Below are 22,330 nucleotides of genomic sequence, written 5' to 3'. Positions count from 1 at the left end.
CCATTCTTGTGGGCGGCCTTGAATGGCCAAGAAGCTGTCATTGCGATACTTCCCAGTGCAGACGAGGTTGAAGTTGACACAAGCGACAGACAGAGTAGACGAACAGCATTGTCATGGGCAGCTGGTAATGGACACGAAGCCGTGGTCAAGACAATGCTAAGAACAAGCAGACCTGAAATTGACACAAAGGATGTCAACGGTCGAACGCCATTCTCATGGGCAGCTATGAATTGCCATAAGGCTGTCGTTGCAATACTCCTGGACACAGGCGTAATTCAAGTCGACTCAAGCGACAGACAAACTGGACGAACGTCATTGTCATAGGCAGCCGGGATAGGTTACACTGCTATAGTGAAGACACTTCTGGTAAAAGGTGAAGCCGACGTTAACTCACGACACATCGACGGACGAACACCGCTGTCATGGGCGGCTATGAACGGACACACACGGGTTGTCGAGGTACTCCTCGATACTGAATTTTGGATCTTGATTCCAAAGACAACGACGGCCGGTCGCCTTTATGGTTAGCAGCTATGAACGGACACACCACTGTAGTTAACACGTTCGTTGACACAGGCAGAGTCAACGTCAACTCGCAAGACAACGATGGTCGGACACCGCTATGGTGGTCGGTATGGAACATTTATGATCAGACGGTGGCTGCACTTGTTTTTAGAGGCAAGGCGGACGTTCATATTAGAGACAACAGGGGCCAGACGCCTTTGATATGGGCAGTCGAGAATGGACGCAGGGACACGGTGAAGATGATCCTGGGACTGAGCACCGCCTCAATCAATACGAAAGATCACGACGGATGGACGGCTTTGTCTTGTGCTGCACATGAAGGACACGAGAAGATAGTTGAGGACCTTCTCGTTACTGGCGAGGTCGACATTGACCCAAGCAACACAAGAAATGACCGGATGCCACTCTTGTGGGCAGCTGAATGCGAACATGAAGCTGTTGTCACGAGCCTTCTCGACACGGGAAGTTTCCCAATCAATTCCAAAGACAGCAATGGTTGGACAGCCTTATCATGTGCGACACGAAACGGACACCTGGGCGTTGTCCAAGTACTCCTCGACACCGGCAAAGTTGACGTCAATTCCAGAGATAACAGCAACCAGACGCCACTTTGGTGGGCGGTGGGAAATGGGCATGTCGACGTCGTTCGGATGCTCCTGGACAAGGGCAGTGCCGACGTCAGCTTGAGAGATAACTGCGCCCGGACTCCACTGTTGCTTGCAACTGATATTGGAGACCGGCACATAGTTATGATGCTTCTTGACAGAGACAAAACCTGTGTTGGCTCTCAAGATGATGAGGGCAGGACACCGCTATTGTCAGCAGCCGCAAATGGGCGTATGGATTTGGTGAAGCTGCTCCTTGACACCGATGGGACATATGCCAATTTGAGAGACAACAGCGGGCGATCACCATTATCACGGGCGGCGGAAAGCGGACACAATGATATAGTCAACATTCTTCTCGATATGAAATGTCAGTATTAGCTCAAGAGACGGAGAGCATGTGTAGATCCTGGGAGGTGAATGGGAAAGGCGATGTTGCGATGAAAACACTTTTTGACATACATAAAATGAGAACCGCGAGTTTGGCGACCAACCTAGTGGCCATGTTGACGCCCTTGCTGACACCAGAATCCAGTCAAGAATGCGGAGCTTATAAGACTGAGGGAGTCTGATAGAACGTAATTATAGCAGCAGACAGTGGGAGGTCATCGAGTTTGGATGATTAACTCAAGCCTCTCGCAGTATATTCACTACCAGGCTGTTATGTTTGTTTCCGAGGCTGGATGGCCGCTGAGCGAGATAGCGATCTGTCGCGTCGCGATGCACTCGAGTTCAACGCGGCACCTGGTGGAAACTTGCTGGCTCCGGAATAACTGCTATTCCGGATCTAGGAGAGGACCGACCACGTGAGATGCATATCGATACGCCTGGGCCTAGACAATCTGGATTGTAAAGGCAAGACGCATAAAGCCAATGTAATGTACTGCAGCATCTAGAATGACGTGTAAAAAAGAGTACGGTTTTTGTTCCATTGAAGGAAAAAACTGACTATGAGCTGCTAATCGGCTTGAAATACTACTACGGATAGTGGTGAGCCACGTCTGTGGCGCAGGTTGACTGCACAAGCCACACGACGCTATTCCCAGCTTCACAGCAGTCCACTATTGGCTCGCTGGGTCACATATCTTGCCACAAGAACCACCGGCCTTTGACAGTGAGATTAAGCACATTGAGCGAAGAGAAAATCTATGATTTATTCGATTATTTTCTCAATTAATAATGGGCATGATGCCAAGAAAAAGACCGTGTTCAGTCCCTGATCGGCACCGCTTTCACGACAGGAAACACTAAACGAATGCTGTCTCTAAAACTGCTCAAACTCATTACCCGCTCTCAATCAACCTGAAAAGGCCCACTCAGGGAAGTTGGGTCGTGTTGAACAGTCTGTTTCCAGTATCTGTGCCGCCCTTTCCCGTGAACTTGTTTTCTGACAGACGTAGTGCAACGAGGCTCAGATCCGTGGCGTTCGCAAGCGGCTCCAGGACACCCGAGACTGCTTTTTCCTGGACGACCCCAGCCACCACCACGATTCGCTTGATTGTATCCAGCTTGCGGATCTGCTCGACAAATTCAACGATGGTCTTGCCACTATTGACCACCGAGTCCACCAGCAGCACTGTCTGCTTCCCCGCAAGATTCTCCGAGTTGAGGTCCTTGGGACTGCCAGCGTGGAGGAACATGGCTTTCGGGAACGCTTCACTGACTCCGAGTGCCATTGGCTCCCCGCCGCGCATCAAAGCCACGATCACGGTGCTGTCCTCGTCGAGAAGTCGATAGCCATCGGTTGTGCGGCCTTGAACGTGCGCGATGGGATACTCCTCCACACCGAGCACACTGGTCAGGAATTCGGTTGCAAGGTACCAACCCACTTGATGATGAGCTGCTCTGAGACTGTGGCCGGCGATAGCCGCATCGCGAGTCGGTGTCATGAGCAGCTTAGCCGCATTTTTCGCCGTCGCATGAACAACTTGAAGGCATCGACGGCTGGTGATGGACTTGATGAAGGCCTGACTGGCAATGTTGACAATTGGCAGTTTGTCGGAGTCGAGACGGAGCGTTGAGAATTCGGGAATTAAGGCTTGTCGCGGACGAAGGTTGTCCTCATCAATCGCCTTCAACAAGACCGCGTCCATGCTTCGACTTCTGGTCTGATATTCGCCGACCACGACGACGGCCTGATTAGCCAGCTTCAGCATGGGCAAGTCCACCGGGCTATCTCCAAATGCCCAGACATAGAGGCCATGGTGGTCCCGCAGTTTGGAGACAACGGCGCCTTTGGCCAGAGGGTCGACGACATAGCCGTCCGCGACGCGTCCCCCACCAATGACCTTCACGCTCTGAGAAAAGCCCTCTCTCTCTAAGACTTTTTCCCAGACTCGGCGTATGCCGCAAGTGACAACGACTGCGCCTGTGGACGGCTCTCTCTCCAAAGCGCGGATCAAGGCCAAGAACTCAGGATGCATGGTGACGGCTGATGCAACCTCGCTGCAAAGGCTGTCAAAGTCGGATCGACTTTCCTCATAGAGAAACGTAGCTTGTCGGAATGCCGAATAAGAGTATCCCAGATGGCTGCTGAACAGAGCCCTGAGGGGACACTCTTCCTTGGAGGATTGACTCTCTCTTAGTTTCTCCCAAAACATCGTACCCGTATCCATAGCGCAGAGAGTTCGGTCCGCGTCGAGGACCACCATCGTTGCAATCTTGTTCTCTCTTTGCATAGTGAGAACCACCTCATCAACTCGGCTGTTGACACGAGACAGGTTCTCTTTCTCGGAATGAAGACGGATGTCGTGGAGAAGAGGCAGTATGCTGTCCAGCAGGGATGGGTCTGGCGATATGGTTCCGAAAAGAATGCCATTCTCAAGGCAGAGACGGCGGAGCTGCTTCTTCTCGGTGTCCTGCCACTTGCGGATATGGTCGACGGGCAGAGGTTGGCGACACCGAACCGTGTCCTCTCGAGAGCGTTCAACCACCACATCGGCAGGGACATCAAGGTAGAGGATATGCGTGTATACGCGGAGGTCGCGGTCCGTACACACAGCCTCGTAGGTGGCACTGCTTACTTGAGGCCAGAACAGAAAGTGGCCGGTGACGACCCCAACGCGCCCTGCTCGAGTGCATTCTTTGGCGATGGCGTCGATGGCCATCTGGCGCCAGTGAAGCTTCTTCTGGTCATCCGACCTCTTGAAGACTTCTAATCCTCCTGGAACGACTCTATCGATGGCATCAGAGCCCTCGAAGAATTGAAAGTGCTCATGGTTGAGCTTGCTCTTCAGCTTTCCCAGGAGAAAAGATTTGCCGCAGCCTGGGACGCCGTAGAGACCGACCACAATTGGTCTTGCTTTGTCGGAAGCAGCCATGGGAGCTTCAGGAAACTCTTTCGGAAAAGCGAGCAAGTGGGAATGGTGTCTGTAGACGGGGAAGATGCATGCAAAGTGAGTTTTGAGATGCAGACAGACCTGAAGAGGACGCTGGAGAAAGTGCCGAAGATATAGGTTGCTCGGCCACCATACGATTTCTGTCACATGGCGGCGCTGATATGAGATTCGTTTGTATCAAAGGATGGTAAACGCCATCCGCGACCGCATGCGGGAGGCCGACCACAATATAGGCAGCCATATTTCAAAATTGCCGGGAAAAAGTGCTACGGGCCGTTAACTGCGGTACAAACACCCTATCTGTAGGAAAAAGAGCGCCCAAACAACCGTAAAACAAAAGGAAGTCTTCATTCCGTTGTTGTCGGCAAAGCTACACAAAGCACCCATGCTACCATTACATGCCTGTTGTTAGCAAAGCTTGGGTTTCTGCATGTCACCAAACAAGACATTCCCCGGCGAACGTTGCTTTTGAGCGGCTGGAGAAATACGTAGGCGGGTTCATCAAAGCCGGACAGTTTATTTGGTTTACTCAGGCCAAGTTCTGTATTAGGAGGAACTAGAAGCGTGTATGTTTCTAGACTTATAGTTGAGCATAGACAATATGTACTGATTTCAAACCAGGGATGACATTATGACAGCATTATTCGAATCAATACGTCACAATCTTGGAACCCTTTATCAGACACAGCATCGGCAAGAGGTTTCAGGCAGCCGCTGTGTTATACCCTACTCCCCGTCCAACAGGACAGTTTGGCATGTTGGCTTGCCACGCCGCGTCCTTCTTTGCGAACGCAGGCAAGTATGAGTTTGTGGTGAACGTCTAGGACATGGTCAGCTTTCCATAATCATCCAAAACATGATTGAATGGGGGGATATGTCGCAGTAGCTAGCGAGAGTGGTGGCAGCTTCGACACCCGTGGTGCTAGGATCATCTGGTAGACGATCCTTCGGGTACCAGCTTCTTACTCAGGTAGACAGTAGCAAATGTTTGAAAGAAAATCCCCCATATAGTCGGATCACTTACACTAGGCAAATAGTACGAGGCGTCGTTCGACGTATAATTCGCACCCAGAGATCTCAATACCGAGATGACCGAGTTCGCAACAAAGTCGAGGAAAATCAGGTCTACCTTGGTGTCGTCCGAAATCGAACCGTCATCGGGGACGCTGGCGTTGACCTGGATGAAGTCGGGCGTATTGTATCTCTTAATCTTGCTGTGGGCAGTGTCGTCTCCGTCAGTGCCAAAGTCATCGCTCGTGGTATACCCCGGCGTGATAGTCTGCCGGCGGACGATGCGACCTCCAGCGTACGAGCGCTTCGTGAAGTGGTCGTTCGTCACGGGCGGGTCGATACAGCTGTCTACCGCGGACAAGGCCGGGTTCGCTTGGCTGAAGCCGAATGAGTCGGCCGTCAGAGAGCGCTTTCTCTTGGATGGGTAGTTGCCCGACTCTAAACCCTGAGTCACCTGGCTGGCAAGAGACCACGGGACGTCAGGGATGTACTGAAAGCCGTCGGTGAACGGGGAAACGATGAACGAAGAGTCGTAATCAAACGGCCCTTCAACAAGGTCGAAACGAAGGTGGCCCGTGTTGGCGATGATGATTCTCGGTGTCGATGCTCTTTCCTCGGTGACAATCGTGGCCGCGAGAGCTGTGGTAACCAAAGAGAAGATAGACCCGTTTGACCTGAAAGGCGCGCAATCAATGCACCAAGTCTGAGGTGCACATCCGTAGAGTGTGGTCAGATTCAGCTCCTTGCGAGTAGCCGTAATATCCTGGGATACACTGGTTCCCTTGGTTGTGTTGAAAGCCTTGGCCTGACTACCAACTGCATGGTACTCGAATGTCAAAGTGTTCCTGGAACGCAGTTAGTCATCTGCAACGCCAGTGCCTGGTTGGTCTTACCAGTCCAAGTATCGCCGGAAATAGGTGACACCAGAATCGCCAGTGGAGGATGGGAGGCTAGAAGAAGCAGTGTTCGAAGCCACTTTGATCGCTTTTTGAGTAGGGTGAGGTACGCCCTCGGGGTAGAGTGTGCCCTTGTAATTGCTGGACTCGATACCTGTCATAGACAGCCAGCCTAGGGTCTCGCAATACCTTCCAGACTCGAGAGCAGTGGCCTTTTCGTCGTACACAGCAAAGTCGCGGATGTGAGTGTGGCCCCCGAAAAACTGGACCGGCGTGTCGGGTCGGACTGCTCTAATCGCGTTGAGAACAGTCTTCATTGTACTGGTGCTTACCGTCGGCCGGACGGGGTTGTGGCCGACAACCAAAAAGAGGTCAATCGGCTCAGTGTAGTTGACGGCGTTGAGGAACCAGGACTGAGTAACCATTGTGGCTGCGGTGGTGACGACTGAAGCATTGGAGTTGCCGGTGAAGTCAAAAAGAACGCCGAAGGCCATGATGCGGAGGCCTGCGAGAGCGATTACGTGAGTAAGAGGTTCGCGTCAAGCGCAGATATGATCGTGATGCATACCTTTTGGAGTGGTGAAGTACCTGTACTGCTTGCCAATGTATTCAAGCAGTCCGGTTTGGGGGTTGCGGATCTGGACGTTGCTGGTGAGATATCTGTCACCATAGACCTTGGCGAACTGGTTAAAGGTCTCGTATGAGATAGTGGCCAAATATAGCTCGTGGTTTCCGATGGCCAGCACGTCGTAATCGAGGTTCTCAAAAATTGGGTTCGACAACTGGCCATTAACACCAGTACCATTTGCATAGGACGCGACACCCGTGGCATCGCTGAGCCCAGCGCCATCGTGCAGGTCCTGACATGATCAGCATAACTGAACTGAGAATGGAGTCGGGGCGGTCATACTCCAGTATCAACGACCAACAAATCGACGTCCAGATCATCGGCCTTCTGGCGCATGTGCTTGACGAAGCTGACAAAGTCACCCCAGTCCGCGCCGTAGTTCTGCTCCCGGACGTGACCCTCAAGCCTGTCCAGTCCACCCGAGTCAATATGAAAACCATGAGGAATGGGGTGGAGGCTTCATACCATCCGTGAGTGTCTGAAGCAATTTCATCAGCATACGTGAAGTTGTGACATCATTTGAGCGTTACATGGAGCTTTCATACCAGTAGTGTGGAGGAAGTTCAGTTGACCCCACGATAGAGGCCCACGGGGTGCCTCCACGGCTGCTTGCGAATCGGGTTGCGCACGGCGGACATTTCGTGTCAAAACGACGTCTTGCTCGGGGTGTTCGCAGCTTCCACAAGCCAGGACGGCCGGGGCACCAGCCGCGAGGACCAGCAAAGCTAACGGGCCGTTTCCGAGACGCATATTGAGACCGATGAAGACCACTAGCCGGAAAATTGTCACGAGCAGTGATCGGACAGCTGTGCCTCTACCGTTCCACTCGCCGCGAGAGAACCGCCAAGCTTTTAAGAAGATGCATTCTCCGCCATAGACAAGCTTTTCCCCACAAAGGACGCTACAGTTAGAGGGGCGGGCGCGGTAAATTGATGATCACTCTTATCTCGGAGAGTCGCACTACTATTTTGCTATGGTCCAACTAATAAGATACCTAGATTAAGAGAGCTTCCATTTATCGCCTAGTGCTGCCGATATTCGCCTTCTTTTAAGCAAAGGACCCGCACCACCTTTTCAATATTTGCCGAACTTGCCGGTGTTGAAGCCAGCCCCGGGTTCTGCCAGTAACGGAGTCGCCAGATGCTACTATGGTGCCAACAGATAAGCTTGGGTGGAGGTCGTAATATTGAGGCAAACCAGTCCCACTGCTGCAGGGGGGGATAATAAGAGAAGAACGGGCTGGCTCCTAGTACGCAAAATTCCGAATATTACAGTGAAGGTTGAGTCAAGCATTGGTTCATCCGAAGAGCCGCTGTCAGCAAACTATCGTGGCAGGCACCTGAACCCCTGTTAGGCGGAGTGCTTTCGCTACGATGCGATAAAGTGCCATTGTCCACTGGGGATTGAGCGGTCAGTTTTTTTTTTTTTTTTTTTGCAGGCGGGAAGCGACGGTCTCCGCTGCAAGTCACAGTATTTCAAGAGAGTGTCGTGGGGATAAGTTATTTGGCACTGTGATAAATTGCTTTCGTTACTCATTATAGCTGTATGAGGTTTTAAACCAATGCAAGGATCCCTGTTACTTTAACGATATTCTGGGTCCATCCTTATCGGAACTTGCCTCATAAAACTATCATGTTTCCCACATTGATGACTTCGACGAGTGCCGAAGAGATCAAAATTATAGACATCATGCCCATATACTTTGATCTCAATGCCCTTGTAAAACATGGCCCTCGGGAATAAATCTGGAATTCATACTGCTTACCCAAACGCCACTTCATCGCTATTAACCATGAGATCCCCACGCGACACCCCCACCCTGGGAGCGACCATACCCATCTGCAGAGAAGTTAGCTTTACTAAGGGCCGTCCCGGCGCAGTTTCCCCCGTGATTTGTACCGGCGGACTCCCACTCATGCGATGAAAACATATGCCGCCAATGGCAGCCCTTCAGCAGAGTGTGATTACTCACCAGCCTGCAGCGGAACGGCTCGACCAACCCAGATTGAGAACGTCGCATTGCTGCTGCATGGTTAATACCGCCTCAGTGGCACTTTGTTTTCGGACAACCGTTGGATGTCCCAGAGTTGCCTGTTCTGAGTCAGATAGAACGCATATCGCGTCCACTGGCCTGCAAAGGTGTATGTGGACTTGCGTCTCGGCTGGAGAGAGGAGGTGGTAAGACAATTGTTACTTCGGCACAACGCCAACTTCGACCAATAGACGCTGATGGAACACATGAGACCGCACAACGCCATCATTGTGGCTTACAGGCGTACTCTTGGCAAGCCTCTGGATTACAATCACCAAGCCGGCCAATATCTATGTGTACAGAAATGTGACACTGCTTGTTGACCACCGGGTACTTAGCTGGGCCGTTGCCCAACCTTGCATTCTGCGATGGTCCACTTCAAAATCAACTGTAGGATACTACCACTTCTAGATCTCATATTTTTCGGCCACATTTTGTATCCATTACGATGGACTTCTTCCAAAACCAGGTCGTGCTCCTTACGGGAGCAACGGGGGGTCTTGGGGGCTGCCTCTTGTATAAGCTCGCCGTTGTTCTTCGAGTACCCAAGATCTACGTGGTAATACGAAAAACACCCGAAAAGGCCATCCAGACATGGTCTACAATCATGCCGAATCACGTGGATGAGGTCCTTCGGACAGGCAGCATCAAGTTTGTATTTGGTGACCTAACAGCCCCTCAGTTCGGCATAGCGGAACACAATGTCCGGGCTCTAGAAAAGGATGTCACCATCGTCATCAATGCCGCTGCCAACATAAGCTTACGACTGCCATTACGCCAAGCTGTCCAAGATAATTGTCTTTCAGCCCTTGACCTAGGCGAAATGGCAACGAGATTTACAAAGCTCGTCTGTTTTGTCCAGGTCTCGAGTGCATACGCCTTGAGCGATCTCCCGGACGGTCCAATGGAGGAAAGGCTATACCCTATCGGCGATTCGGACCAGCTCCTGAATGACATCCTTTCAGACAAGATGGACGGCCCCGGCGAGTTCGCTTGGCCGTATGCCAGATCTAAGAGACTCATGGAGTGTCTACTGGACCGGAGGTTAGGGCAGAAGCTGCCGCTGGTCATAGTGCGTCCTACTGGCATTGCCCCTGCAATCCATGAGCCCTTTGAGCTGTACCTACCAAACGCGTCTTGCCCTCTGAACACTTTCTACGCCCGAATGATGTATCCTACGGGCGGCTCCGCGGTGTTCCACGCCCCTGTGGGTTTCTCGTCAGGCAAAAACATTGTCGACGAGATACCTGTCGACCTGGCTTCCAACATCATCCTTCAGCACGTACGGCGCGGGACCCGTGGTGTTATACACACATCGTCGCAGTCGTACATCCCCAGGACGTTCGATGATTACCTGCAAGACTTGGCGCGCTATGTCCCCGATGACTGGAGGACCAAGATGGCCCGGCCCGTCTTCACCACCGACCGCACCGCCCGGCAGTGCCCTGTGGCCGAATTCTACGTCATAAAGTCGCGGAACTGGCTTGTCAAGGCGGACCGGTCGCGGAACCTTGACATGAGCGGCCCGATCGGCCTGGATATCGGCGATCACGATCTCCAAGCCTTCACAGAGAAGCGGGTGAGACGTATTTTCGCCGAGACAAAGAAGTTTTTAGAGACGAAGGAGAAGCGCGCTATGAGCCAGCAGCTGAAGACCAAGCTGTAGTGAGGTTGGCTTCAATGTGCTGGGCAACATGGTGATCGGGAACTATGCTGCGGTGCCTTATGCCTTCTGATTATCTTCCCATGCGTCTAGAGCCGGTGAGTGGGACTGCGGCATAGGGTACACCACTTTCTCTATACTCATTATACTAGGGCCCCAGCTATCAGATGCCAGTACCCTGACACAGACTATACCGTTTTGCTTTGTGTCCTACTGGCATGATATCCTATATATTAGATGCTTAGAAGTGGTAGCTATACGTCTAAAAGTCCTTAGTTGCCTTGTATATTTAGGTAGATGTACAGCTTCTCCCATATAGAATCTCGTATGTACATCTACAATAGCTTGTTTCCTCGACGCTGGAAACTGTATCTCTTGCATCTCAAGCCAAGATGAATTCACCGGTGTGGGTAGCAGCACAGACTTCATAGCTGTGGTCTATTGAGACCCGCTCAACCAACTATCATTGGATGAAAACATCCATAAATCCCCGATAGTCTAGTGGTGAGGATATCTGCTTGTCATTGAAGCGATTCGCAGGGGACCGGGGTTCAATTCCCCGTCGAGGAGACTTTTTGAGCTTTAGATTCAGCACACAGTCCGATGAAGTCAAGAAGTGACTTCCACTTTTGAATTATGTTTCGTAACATATTTAGTTGTGTTTATTTAGGACATAAATATCTAGGGTCGGGTTTAATTTAAGTGGAGCTGTTAGCTGATAACCTGTAAGTATGGAACCTTGTTTACGAAGGGAAAAAAAGACAGCAGCCGAGACGGAAGTGAACAATAGCCTAGGTAAAGACGTGGAGGATACCCGCAAGTCCATATTCAACAAGACAGGGTATATATCCATCACAAGGGCATAAGAACTTTAAAAGAATTAGCACACTATATGATGACATGGTATGTAATCCCACCAGATCCTTTTGTACTTAATACGCGTGGTCCTGGGATTACCAGTCTTGGATTAATCTATTACTATTCTTTGTGCAACTCCTCTATTATCTACAAGCGGCAGCGGCAGCCTCCTGATCAGCGGCCAACAGCTTCTTAATAGCGGGTCTACCAACGACGCGATCCCAACAAGCAGCCACAGCTTTGCGTCCAAGAACAATGTCCCCATACCCACCAGCAAACAACCTTTGGATTAGCGGGATGTAGTAGATATCGATAAGCGTAAAGTCGTTCCCAGCCATGTAGTCCCTCTGCTCCAGGGCGTGCTCGGCAACGTCAAAGAAGGCTTTAAAGGACTACAGCGCGCTAACACCACGGCCTTGTCGGCAGGCAACCCTATAAACCTCTTAGTAAACTTCTTAAAGGTAATCTTGCCCGTAGGGTCTGCAAAGTAGAGCTATCAGGATATTCAACTGTTCAATAGTAGAGCCGATCCATGGTCACGTGATTTACTGTCACGTGACTCACCCTAGCGGCTTACTTACACCACTATAAATACCTACAGCAGTAACCTCTTCTCTTTTCCTTAATTATTATCTTTACCTAGCTACTAATAGTTAATTAATACTATTATAGCTACCTTAATTATAATCCTTATAATACTAATACTAATTAGTAGTTAACTTTATAGTTACTACTACTATAAATTAGTAAGGATTATTAGAAGAGGCTATAATACTTTACTTACTATAGTAGCTTAGATTAAGGTATTAAAGTACTACCTAGCCTAAAGATTATTAGTACCTAAGATCTTATAATACCTAGTAAATAACCCTTTAAGCCTTATATTTACTATATAATAACTACTATTACTACTATTAACTTTATTACTTTTAAAGAAGTTTTTTTTTTTATATACTACTTACTTACTAATAACCTCTATAGTATTTAGTATAATTATTTTCTTTTTATACCTAAGTTTTTTTAAGTTTTTTTTTTTTTTTTAACCTTTTTTCTTTTTAATTATTAAGATTTTTATCTTATTAAGTTTTTATCTTATTATAGTAGTAACAGCCTATATAAGATTATAAGTAAATAAACTTTTATAAGTTTTTATTTAAATAAGATCTTACTAGTAAGACTAGCTATAAAGTAGTTAAGTAAGAACTACCTAAGTAATTTACTTTTAATATAGTATTTATAAGTAAATAGCTTTTACTAATCTTACCTTTATATACTTCTAATATTACGTTATTAGCTAGGTGTAGCTTATAGTAATTATAACTTTTTTCCTTAACTAAATAGTTAGTAGCTAAGCGTTACTTTTAGTAAGTATGCCTCTTTTTATTCTTTAAGTAAGGTAAAGAAGGTAGAGGTTACCTATATTACCTTAATTTACTTACTTTTTTTTATTTTTTAAATACTTATTAATAACTACACTATCCTCTTTACTTTCTCTTCTTTTTTAAGTAAGATATAGTTATTAGTAACTAATATAACTTTTACTTAACTTTACTATCTTAATTAATTTAAGAAGACTACTTATTATTTACCCTTAAGTAAGGTATATAACCTTAACTTCTTACTTTTTTTTTAAAAAATCTTTAACTATAGTATCTTACTTACTAAAAAGTAAGGTCTATATATGTCTTTTTTTAGAGGTAGCGTATATCTCCTCTTGTTCTTTAAGTAAGATCTACTATAAGGCCTCCCTAGAGCTATCTCTTTATATTACTAAAGCATAAGGCCTTTTTAGAGCTATCTCTTTATATTACTAAAGCATAAGGCCTCCCTAGAGCTATCTGCTACTATTTATTTATTTATTATTTTATTTTTTTATTTACTTTATCTCTTACTTATACCTCCTTATATTATATTATTTATCTACTTATCTTATTATTATTTATACTAATAGTAGTAATTCCTCTAACGTATAGATTTACCTCTAACCTTATAAGTAAAAAGTAAGTGCTTATATTTAAGAGGTTAGTAAGGCTAATAAAGGGTAATAATAGTAAAAAAAAGACTAAGTAAAAGGTAAAGTAAACTATAGGCGCTAGCTAAGGTAAAGAAGTATATCTATTTATAAGATATTAAGGATTTATATTTTATCTTAAAGCGTAGCTAGCCTTTTATTATTATATAACTATAAGGTATAACTAATTTAGCTAATATTCCTAACAGCCTTACCTAAGTTAAGTAATATAACGCCTTAAGTACTATTATTATACTCTAAATAATATAATATAGCTTTATATAGCTATATAGTTAATAGCTATATAGTTAATAGCTATAGAGATATACTACTAAAGACTTTAAAGAATAGTTACTTAATGCCTTTAAAGGTACTACTTATAAAACTATTATTAAATTTAGAGACTACCTAATATATAGGGGTATATAGGTATTAATAGTAAAGTTACTAACTATTACTAAATAAATCTACTATACCCTTAAGGCTAATAATCTAAAGGTGTAGACGCTTAAGGATATTAAAGAAGGGAAAAAAAAAAGTAAGGATTTTTACTTAAAGATTAATAAACCTAACTTTATATAAGATATTATAGACTTACTACTAGAAATAATATTAACATAAGATTAACTAGGCCCCTCTTATATTATTACCCCCTTAGTATAAGTTACTTAAGTCTAGGAAGGTTAATAAAGGCCTATTAATTTAGCCTTATTATATAATAACCTAAATTTTATTTCTCTAATATTTAAGTAAGTAAGTAATACTTACCTTTACTTATTAGTTATATTAGTTACTACTACCTTACTTATAACTTACTAGCTTACTAACCTTATAAAATTACACCCTAATAAGATAAAGTATAGTAAAGAGGTATATAGGTTACTTAAATTAAAGCTTATAATCTTTTATAACTACTATATAAAGGCTAGGATCTAGTAAGAACACTTTATAAGCGCCTTCTTTATTATGCTTAAAAGTAAGGCTATAAAGTACTATACTAACTATCTTTATAACTAGACTAACTTTATTACTATAGTTATATAGATAAGTAGTAATTTTAAGAATAAAGAGACTTTTTAGGCCTGCCTTACTAAGCTATAAAGGACTAATTTAATAAGGACTATCTTAGATAATCTAGACAAAAGTAAGGCTAAATACTTAGAATTACTTATTAAAAAAGTAACTACCCTTATAAGAATAGTTATAAGGATTAGTACTTTATCTAATATAGCCCTCTATAACTAATTACTTAACTCCTACTATAGGATAAAAGAGTACTTTTTTACCTTTTTTAATCTATTTTTAACGTTTACTAGCGTATATAGCTAGCTCTAATTAGTAATTAGTAATATAATATAATTTAAATAACCTATATTATTATAAGATAAGGTAGTAAGTGCCTATAGTTAGGAGATAGATAGATAGTAAGGACTAGATACCTAATATATACGTAATACGTTATATATACCCTAGGTATATATCCCTTTAGTAGGTAACCCTTTATAAAAAGAGGGTTAACTATAAATACACCTACTATCTATTACCTATCTTATCCTATATTATTTATTTAGCTCCTTATTATTATTTATCTTACTTTACTACTTTATTATTACGCTTTACCTTTATACTATATTACTTTATAACACTACTATAGCTTAGCTTTATTATATTAGAACTATAATAGCTACTAAGAAGGCTGTATTAAGTAGTAGTATAACTATCTTAATCTATACTATTTTATTAATTTTACTATTTTTATTATTTTTATTAAGTTTCTTTTTTACTACTATATAGTAAAAAAATATATACACCTTAATAAGAGTAAAAGGCTTAAAGATATAGTATACTAAGAATACTTTAACCTAGATAAACTTCTAACCTTAGGTAATTCTATATATAGCTTTAGGAAAACCTAACCTATAAGGTTACTTAGTAACTACCTTAAAGCCTTTATAATAATATATAATCCCTTATAACTATAGAATTTAATAAGGATATACTATACTACTTTAGTAATAACTAGTAATAAGGCTTCTAGTTAGACGTTAGCTAGGCTAATAACCCCTTTTAAATTAAAGACACCCTCTATATAGTAAAAAGGATTATTAGAGATATAAGAATTAACTTACGGCTCTTATTAAGACTATATAGTAAGGTAGAGGATATCTAACTATCTTATAGTAACTTATAAAGCTCTTAGTTATCTAAAAACCTAGTTATACTAAAAAGGAACCTAACTAAGTAGATACTACTTACTCCTTAAAAAGAGCCTCCCTAATAACTACCTTTAAATAAAGATATTATAATAAGTAATATACCTAGATAAGAGGGAAGTATTCCTCTAGACTTATTATCTTTAAAGTAAGTAGAAGCTACTATAATAATATAGTCTAGGTTAAAAAAGTAAAGAATAAGAAATTATAAGCCTACTAGGCTATAACACTATCTTACTAGTAGGCTTACTTAGACTATAGTTTTTTACTATACTAAGCTAATTTCTAGATAGTATAGGTTACTACGCCTAAGGCTAATAAAAATAGGATATATACCTACCCTTAGGGTAGACGTAATACTTACTACCTTTAGCCTAGGGTTAAGTAAGAAATATAATTCCCTTAAGTTAGTACCTTAGTAAGGAGGCTAGTACTATAACTATAGCTACTTAATTAGTAAAGTTAAAGTTAATAATAAAATAATTATAAAAACACTAAGACCTAATAAGTATAGCTTAGTTATAAAATAACCTTAGCTAGTAAAGGTAGTAAAAAAGCTTATAGTTAACTATAGCTATACTACTTCTATTAGTATTAAATATAAAAAAGCTTATAGTAGCTTTTTTTTACACTATAACTACTTAAATATAAGTAATAGTAACACTAGTAACTACTATAGCTATCTTAAGTTATTCCTTAGCCTAGCTATAGACGCTATTTACTATAGAAATCTTCTAGCTTAATACTAACACTAAGAGGTACTTACTAGACCTTATCTTTTATAACTACCTTATAATATATTACTATAAAATAAAGCTTTAGATTTAGGTAGTTAAGGTAACTTATAAAGATCTTTTATTTTTATAGCGTTTTTATTAAATAATAAACTAGTACTTCTATAAATAAGTATAAAACTAGTAAGAATTTTAACTTACTAATATAAAGTAAAATATCTTTAAGTAAGAAGGTTAGCTAGTAATCTTAAGGTAATTTAGGCACTACTTTAGACTAACCTTAGTTAAAGTAAAAAAGTAGTTTTATAAAAATTACTTTACTACTAATAAGATTAATAGGTAGTATAATATCTATACTTTTACTTAATCCTACTTTAAGTATACTAAGGCATAAGGTAACTAGACCTAATACTAATAGCTAATAAGGTTTTATAATAACTTTATGCTATGACTATAGTAATTCCTTTATAAGCCTAAGAACTATAACTCCTTAGATAAGTATATTACTCTAGCTAAGGAAAAACGCTAAGCCCTTTAGGACGCTACCTTACTATTATAAAGCACTTTTATATACGTTAATAATATAAGTACTTAAAGTAGTATAAATAATAATATAGCGCTATAAGGAAGTGTATTAAAATAACTAGAAAACTACTACCCTTAAGATAAGGACCCCCTAAAGACTAATAAAGAAAATATAGCTTTATAAGGATTTAATAATAATAACTAGTAATAATAAGATAACTACTAGTATAAAGGAAACTTCTAGAGAAACACTTAAGGAAACTATAAAAAATACTAATTTTATAGTAACTATAAGTATAAACACTATTAGGCTAATTTAAAGCGTAAGGTATAAGACTAGTAACCTTAGTAAGGACCTTAATAAGGAGGTAGATAGTAGTAGTAAGTAAAGTATATATAAAAAATAGAAAGTAGAAATAAAGTATAATTTATTTAAAAGTATAATAAAGATATAAATATTAAGATTAATAAACTTATTAATAAAAGGTATATCCTTAAGACTACTAAGGAGTCCTTACTAATAATAACTAATATTATAAACTTTATTATACTACTACTTACTAAGATTACTATAGCCTTAGTAGACTATAAGAAGATCCCTAAGACCTTTAAGGAGGTTACCTTATACTAAGATAAGATTAAGGAGTACCTTATAGAGGTAGCTAAAAGTAATAAAGGCGTAAAGTAATTACTAATACTAAGTAAGGCTATAACTCTTATAACACTAGACTTCTCTAAAGAAGTACTATATAATAGTAATATAGTAAACTTTACTTTCTAAATAAAGAAGGTAATTAAAGCTATTATAAAGCCTAATAAGAAAAGAAACTAGTGTAAACGTACCTACCTATAGGTAAAGATCTAAGTAAATAAGAACTTAGAGGAAAACGCTATATACCTAGATATAGGTATATCTATTATCTTAGTAGATTATAAGTAGGTAAAGAAATTTATAAGAAACCTATAATTCTTTATAGTAGAACTATAAAGAGTAGAGGTAGTAGGATTATTATTTACTTTTATAAAGAATATTACCTTTAATATATACTTTAATAAAGTAGTAAAAAGTATAAAGATAAAGGTCTATACTATAATTACTACTAGAGTAGTTAAGAAGCTCCTAGCTTAACTATTACTAAGCACCTTATTTTATAATAACTATAGAGTAGTTATTAACTTTAATAAGAAATAGGTAAAACTTTACTTTACTTATAATATAATAATACTAGTAATAGTAAAAAGCTATTTCTTTATAATATAAAGAATTATAGCGTAATTTACTATAATAATCTAGCTAAAGTTAATATACTACCTCTTAGTTAACTTTATTAACCTTCTTAATAAATATAATAATAATAAGAAGCTATATAAATACTATACGTTCTTAATAAATACTTATATCTTAAACGTAATACTAAATTTATTATTTACTAAAGTAGTGCTAGTCTATAATAATATAAATACACCTATTATTATTAAGAAAAGCACTAAGGTTATATAAATCTTACTAGTCCTAGGGGAAAAAAGTATATAAGCTATTAATAAAAGGACACTAGGTACTATTACTAAGAGTAACTTTATTAACTTTATTAACGTTACTAATAACTTCCTTAATATAGAGGAGGAGTTTACTATAGGAGCTAAAGAAGAAGAAGAACTACTAGATATCCTTATACTACTATAAGAAATACTAAGATATAGTATGTTAAAGCTAGATAAACACCTTATAATTATTAACTACTATAGTATAGAGATCTACGCTAATAACCTTAAATTTACTAAAAAACTTAGAGAGCTTTTAGATAAGTATAATATCTACTATAACTATAGGTTAATACCTATACTAAATAAGGATAAGATATAGATTAAGCTTCTAGATAAATAGTAAAATTAGAAATAGAATGTCTATATATTTCCCCTTAGTCTTAAGGATATAGAGCTTATTAATAACTAAAATAATAAGTAATATAAGATTAAGAAAATAGGTTCGTAGTAACGCCCTATAGCACTAGCCTGCCCTCTTTTTATTATATAGAAATATAAGGAGGATAAGATAAAGCATAAGGGGCGTGTAGTAGTTAATATAAAGCTACTTAATAAATAGGCTATTCTAGATATATATTCCCTACTAGACTAAGAGAATATTATATAATCCTTCTAAAGTAAAAAGAGGGTAATAGTCTTTAATATATTAAGGTTTTTTTACTAACTTAGTGTATATTTACTATATTAAGATTATATAGTAATAATTAGCTTATAAGGGCTTAAATACTCTAACGTAGTGCTAATAGGCTTTAAGAACTTTTTAGTATACACCTAGTAGTTTATAGATTAGATCTTTTTTAAATACTAACACTTTATTAAGGTATATATTAATAATATTATAATCTTTAGTAACTTAGATAAAGAACACCTTTAGTACCTAGAGATAGTCCTAAAGATCCTTAATAAGTACTATATATATATTAAAGTATAGAAATCTTTTACTAGTTTTCCCTTAGTAAAGCTTTTTAGCTATATTATAGATAGTAGTAGTATTTATAAAATAGATAACTATATTTAAGCCTTTAAATAACTTACTTTCCCTTATAGCCTCTAGGACCTTAAGATATACCTTAAGATAAGTAGATAGTTATATATAAGAATTCTTTAGTTTAATATAATTACTAAGCCCCTTTACTATAAGAAAATAAAACTTACTAAGTAACTATAAAAAGATAACATACTAAAACCTAGTATAACATATTAGTATAAAGTAAAGATTATAGTAAAAAAGACGTTTAACCTTACGCCTAAGGAGCTTAATATATAGAAATTACTATAAGAGAAACTTTATAAATAAGTAATAAGATATTACTATAACCCTAAGAAACTGCTTTTCTTTAAAATTAACGCCTATATTAGTAGTTTTAGGCTTATAGTTTTTTAACTAGATTATAACTAGGATAGTAAGAAAATACTTAGTATTAATATAGAAAATTAATATATTAAGCTAATCTTATCCTTTTTATAAACTATAACCTAAGTAGAAAAACGTTTTAGTGCTACTAAGGCTAAAGTTATAGCTATTATATAGGCTATAAAGAAACTTTAGAAGCTTATATAGTCTAATAAGTATAAAGTTAATATCTTTACTAATTATATAGTAGTAAAAGGAATTATTACTTATATATTACTAAAGATAATAGACCTTAATAAGGCTAACCTCTACCTTACTAATATAGTAAACTACCTCTCTTAGTTTTACTTATATATTTTTTATATCTTTAGTAAGCTTAATATAGTGCTAGATATACTCTTCTGCCTACTAGTTATATAACCTAACCTATTAGAATATTTCTTATAGAAAGATAAGCTTACTAATATTAATAATAATAAAGGAGGGAATATAGTAGTAATAGTATAGTATATAGGTAATAAGCCCTTAAACCCTAAGATAGCTACTACTATAATAGTATAAATTAATAATAACTTTATAAGAAGTATAGTCTTAAGCTACTAAGGTAATAAGAAATTTAAGAAGTTAAAAGCCTAGATTAAGCACTTATATAAAAGTAACTAAGAATTTATTACCTTAGATAAGGCTAAGAGAGAATAATAACTACCTTATAAAAAAAAATAATAGCTATAAGTACTAACCCTGCCTTAGGTAATTAATAATAAAGGACTAATCTTTTATATTACGTCTAATAGTATATATAGACTTTATATTTTAAAACCTATAGTAAAAAGGATTTTTACTCTTACTTATAATAAGAAGTTTTACTTTAGGCGTAATAAAATACTTACTAAGTTATATAACTTTTATATCCTTAGTAAAGTAAAGTTAGTAAAGTTATATCTTACTTACTACTTAACTTACTAAAGTAACTAAATAAATTACTAGAAGACTATAAATTTATTTTAACTTATTATAACACCTAAAGTGCCTTACTATATAATCTTTATAGACTTTATTATAAATATACTTAAGGTGCTAATATAGAATAGTCTCTAAGTACTACCTAACCTTACTATATTTAACTACCTCTATACTATAACCTATAAGTTTAGTAAAAAGATATTACTAATCCTAAGATATACTAAGTATAAGGCTTACTACTAGGCCTAGGTGCTTTTATAAACTTTTATAATATATAACTAGGGCCTACTAATAGCTATTATTAGTAATTATAATTCTAAGTTTATATTAGCTATTTAGGTAGGAATATTTAATACCCTAAAAGTAAAGCTACTTATTTTTATAGCGTACTACCTCTAGACTAATAGTTAGAGTAAAAGGACTAACTAGATAGTTAAGATTACTATCTACTTTTATATATATACTAACTTAAACACACTATAGATTAATATACTCTTAGTACTATAATACTTACTTAATAACTTACTTATAGTTATAATAAGGTAGTTACTAAATAAGCTAGTCCTTAGATTTTACTTATAAATAGTGCTAGAATATATTAGTACTAAGGGACTACTAATAGAGTCCCTAGACGTACTATACTAAACTTACTAATCTAAAGCTCTAGCTTTAATTAATATAGTAAGATTAATATAAAAGAAGTAATATAACTATTACTATTACCTTATAGACTTTACTATTAGTAATAAGGTATTCCTCTAACTTAGTAAAGGCTACTTACTACTTAGTAAGCTTAAGAGGAAGTAGTCTCTCTAATATATAGGCCTTTTCTAGATTACTTATATAGTTAGGCCTAGTGCTTATAAACTTAACCTACTGCTATAATAGAGAGTACACCTAGTAGTATTAACTATATAGCTATAGAAAGCACCTATAGGTAAAGACCTTTTTAGTAAGAAGTAGCTACTACTAGAACTAGTAAAAGTTAATAGTATAGAGGAGTATAAGGTTAAATAAATTATAAGATAAAAAATAAACTAAAAGAAGAATTAGCTATTAGTTAAGTATCTTATTAAGTAGAAGGGGTACTTATTAGTAGATAATATATAGGAGCCTTATAAGAATCTTATACTAAACGCTAGTAACCTAGTAAAGGAATATAAGAAGGGTAACCTTATTAACTAGAGTTTAGAATATATAAAGAAATAAGGCTAGAAACTAGCCCTAGAGGAATTCCTCTAGAACCCCCTACTAATAATACCTAAATTATTATAATCCTTCCTAATAACGTAAGGTAATACTTAGCCTTATACTATTATTTTTAATAACACCTTTGTTTTCTAATCTTCTTTTTAATAAGAAGAAATAACACCTTTAATACGCTAACACTCTTTTTTTATTAAATTATATAATAGTATAGTAAAAAAAA

At 38.9% G+C, this 22,330-nt stretch overlaps 5 protein-coding genes and 1 non-coding gene across 6 annotated transcripts; 3 read left to right on the top strand and 3 right to left on the bottom strand.

Annotated features, from left to right (window-relative positions):
* Positions 1-533: 533 nt before the first annotated feature.
* Positions 534-1,712, top strand: GLRG_07401 (uncharacterized protein; the record flags this gene model as incomplete). Its single annotated transcript, XM_008098086.1, has 2 exons — positions 534-1,500; positions 1,666-1,712. 2 exons carry the CDS (start codon positions 534-536, stop codon positions 1,710-1,712), a joined length of 1,014 nt encoding a protein of 337 aa, XP_008096277.1.
* A 734-nt stretch (positions 1,713-2,446) lies between these two features.
* GLRG_07400 (uracil phosphoribosyltransferase) lies at positions 2,447-4,450 on the bottom strand (the record flags this gene model as incomplete). Its single annotated transcript, XM_008098085.1, has 1 exon — positions 2,447-4,450. One exon carries the CDS (start codon positions 4,448-4,450, stop codon positions 2,447-2,449), a length of 2,004 nt encoding a protein of 667 aa, XP_008096276.1.
* A 721-nt stretch (positions 4,451-5,171) lies between these two features.
* Positions 5,172-7,753, bottom strand: GLRG_07399 (calcineurin-like phosphoesterase; the record flags this gene model as incomplete). The annotated part of the gene is made up of 7 exons (XM_008098084.1): positions 5,172-5,288; positions 5,493-6,324; positions 6,373-6,880; positions 6,944-7,235; positions 7,286-7,409; positions 7,469-7,481; positions 7,549-7,753. The coding sequence occupies 7 exons, from the start codon at positions 7,751-7,753 to the stop codon at positions 5,172-5,174; spliced, it is 2,091 nt and encodes a 696-aa protein (XP_008096275.1).
* A 1,730-nt stretch (positions 7,754-9,483) lies between these two features.
* On the top strand, positions 9,484-10,701 carry GLRG_07398 (male sterility protein; the record flags this gene model as incomplete). The annotated part of the gene is made up of 1 exon (XM_008098083.1): positions 9,484-10,701. The coding sequence occupies one exon, from the start codon at positions 9,484-9,486 to the stop codon at positions 10,699-10,701; it is 1,218 nt and encodes a 405-aa protein (XP_008096274.1).
* Positions 10,702-11,185: 484 nt separating this feature from the next.
* Positions 11,186-11,268, top strand: GLRG_13184. The gene has a single exon. It is a non-coding gene; the product is annotated as a tRNA-Asp (tRNA).
* Positions 11,269-11,699: 431 nt separating this feature from the next.
* GLRG_07397 (uncharacterized protein) lies at positions 11,700-11,894 on the bottom strand (the record flags this gene model as incomplete). The annotated part of the gene is made up of 1 exon (XM_008098082.1): positions 11,700-11,894. One exon carries the CDS (start codon positions 11,892-11,894, stop codon positions 11,700-11,702), a length of 195 nt encoding a protein of 64 aa, XP_008096273.1.
* Between the last annotated feature and the right edge of the window lie 10,436 nt (positions 11,895-22,330).

This window comes from Colletotrichum graminicola (genome assembly GCF_000149035.1).
Source record: "Colletotrichum graminicola M1.001 genomic scaffold supercont1.31, whole genome shotgun sequence".
Taxonomy (NCBI): domain Eukaryota; kingdom Fungi; phylum Ascomycota; class Sordariomycetes; order Glomerellales; family Glomerellaceae; genus Colletotrichum; species Colletotrichum graminicola.
Note: the sequence above shows the minus strand (reverse complement) of the source record. Positions and strands in the feature narration are given on the sequence as shown.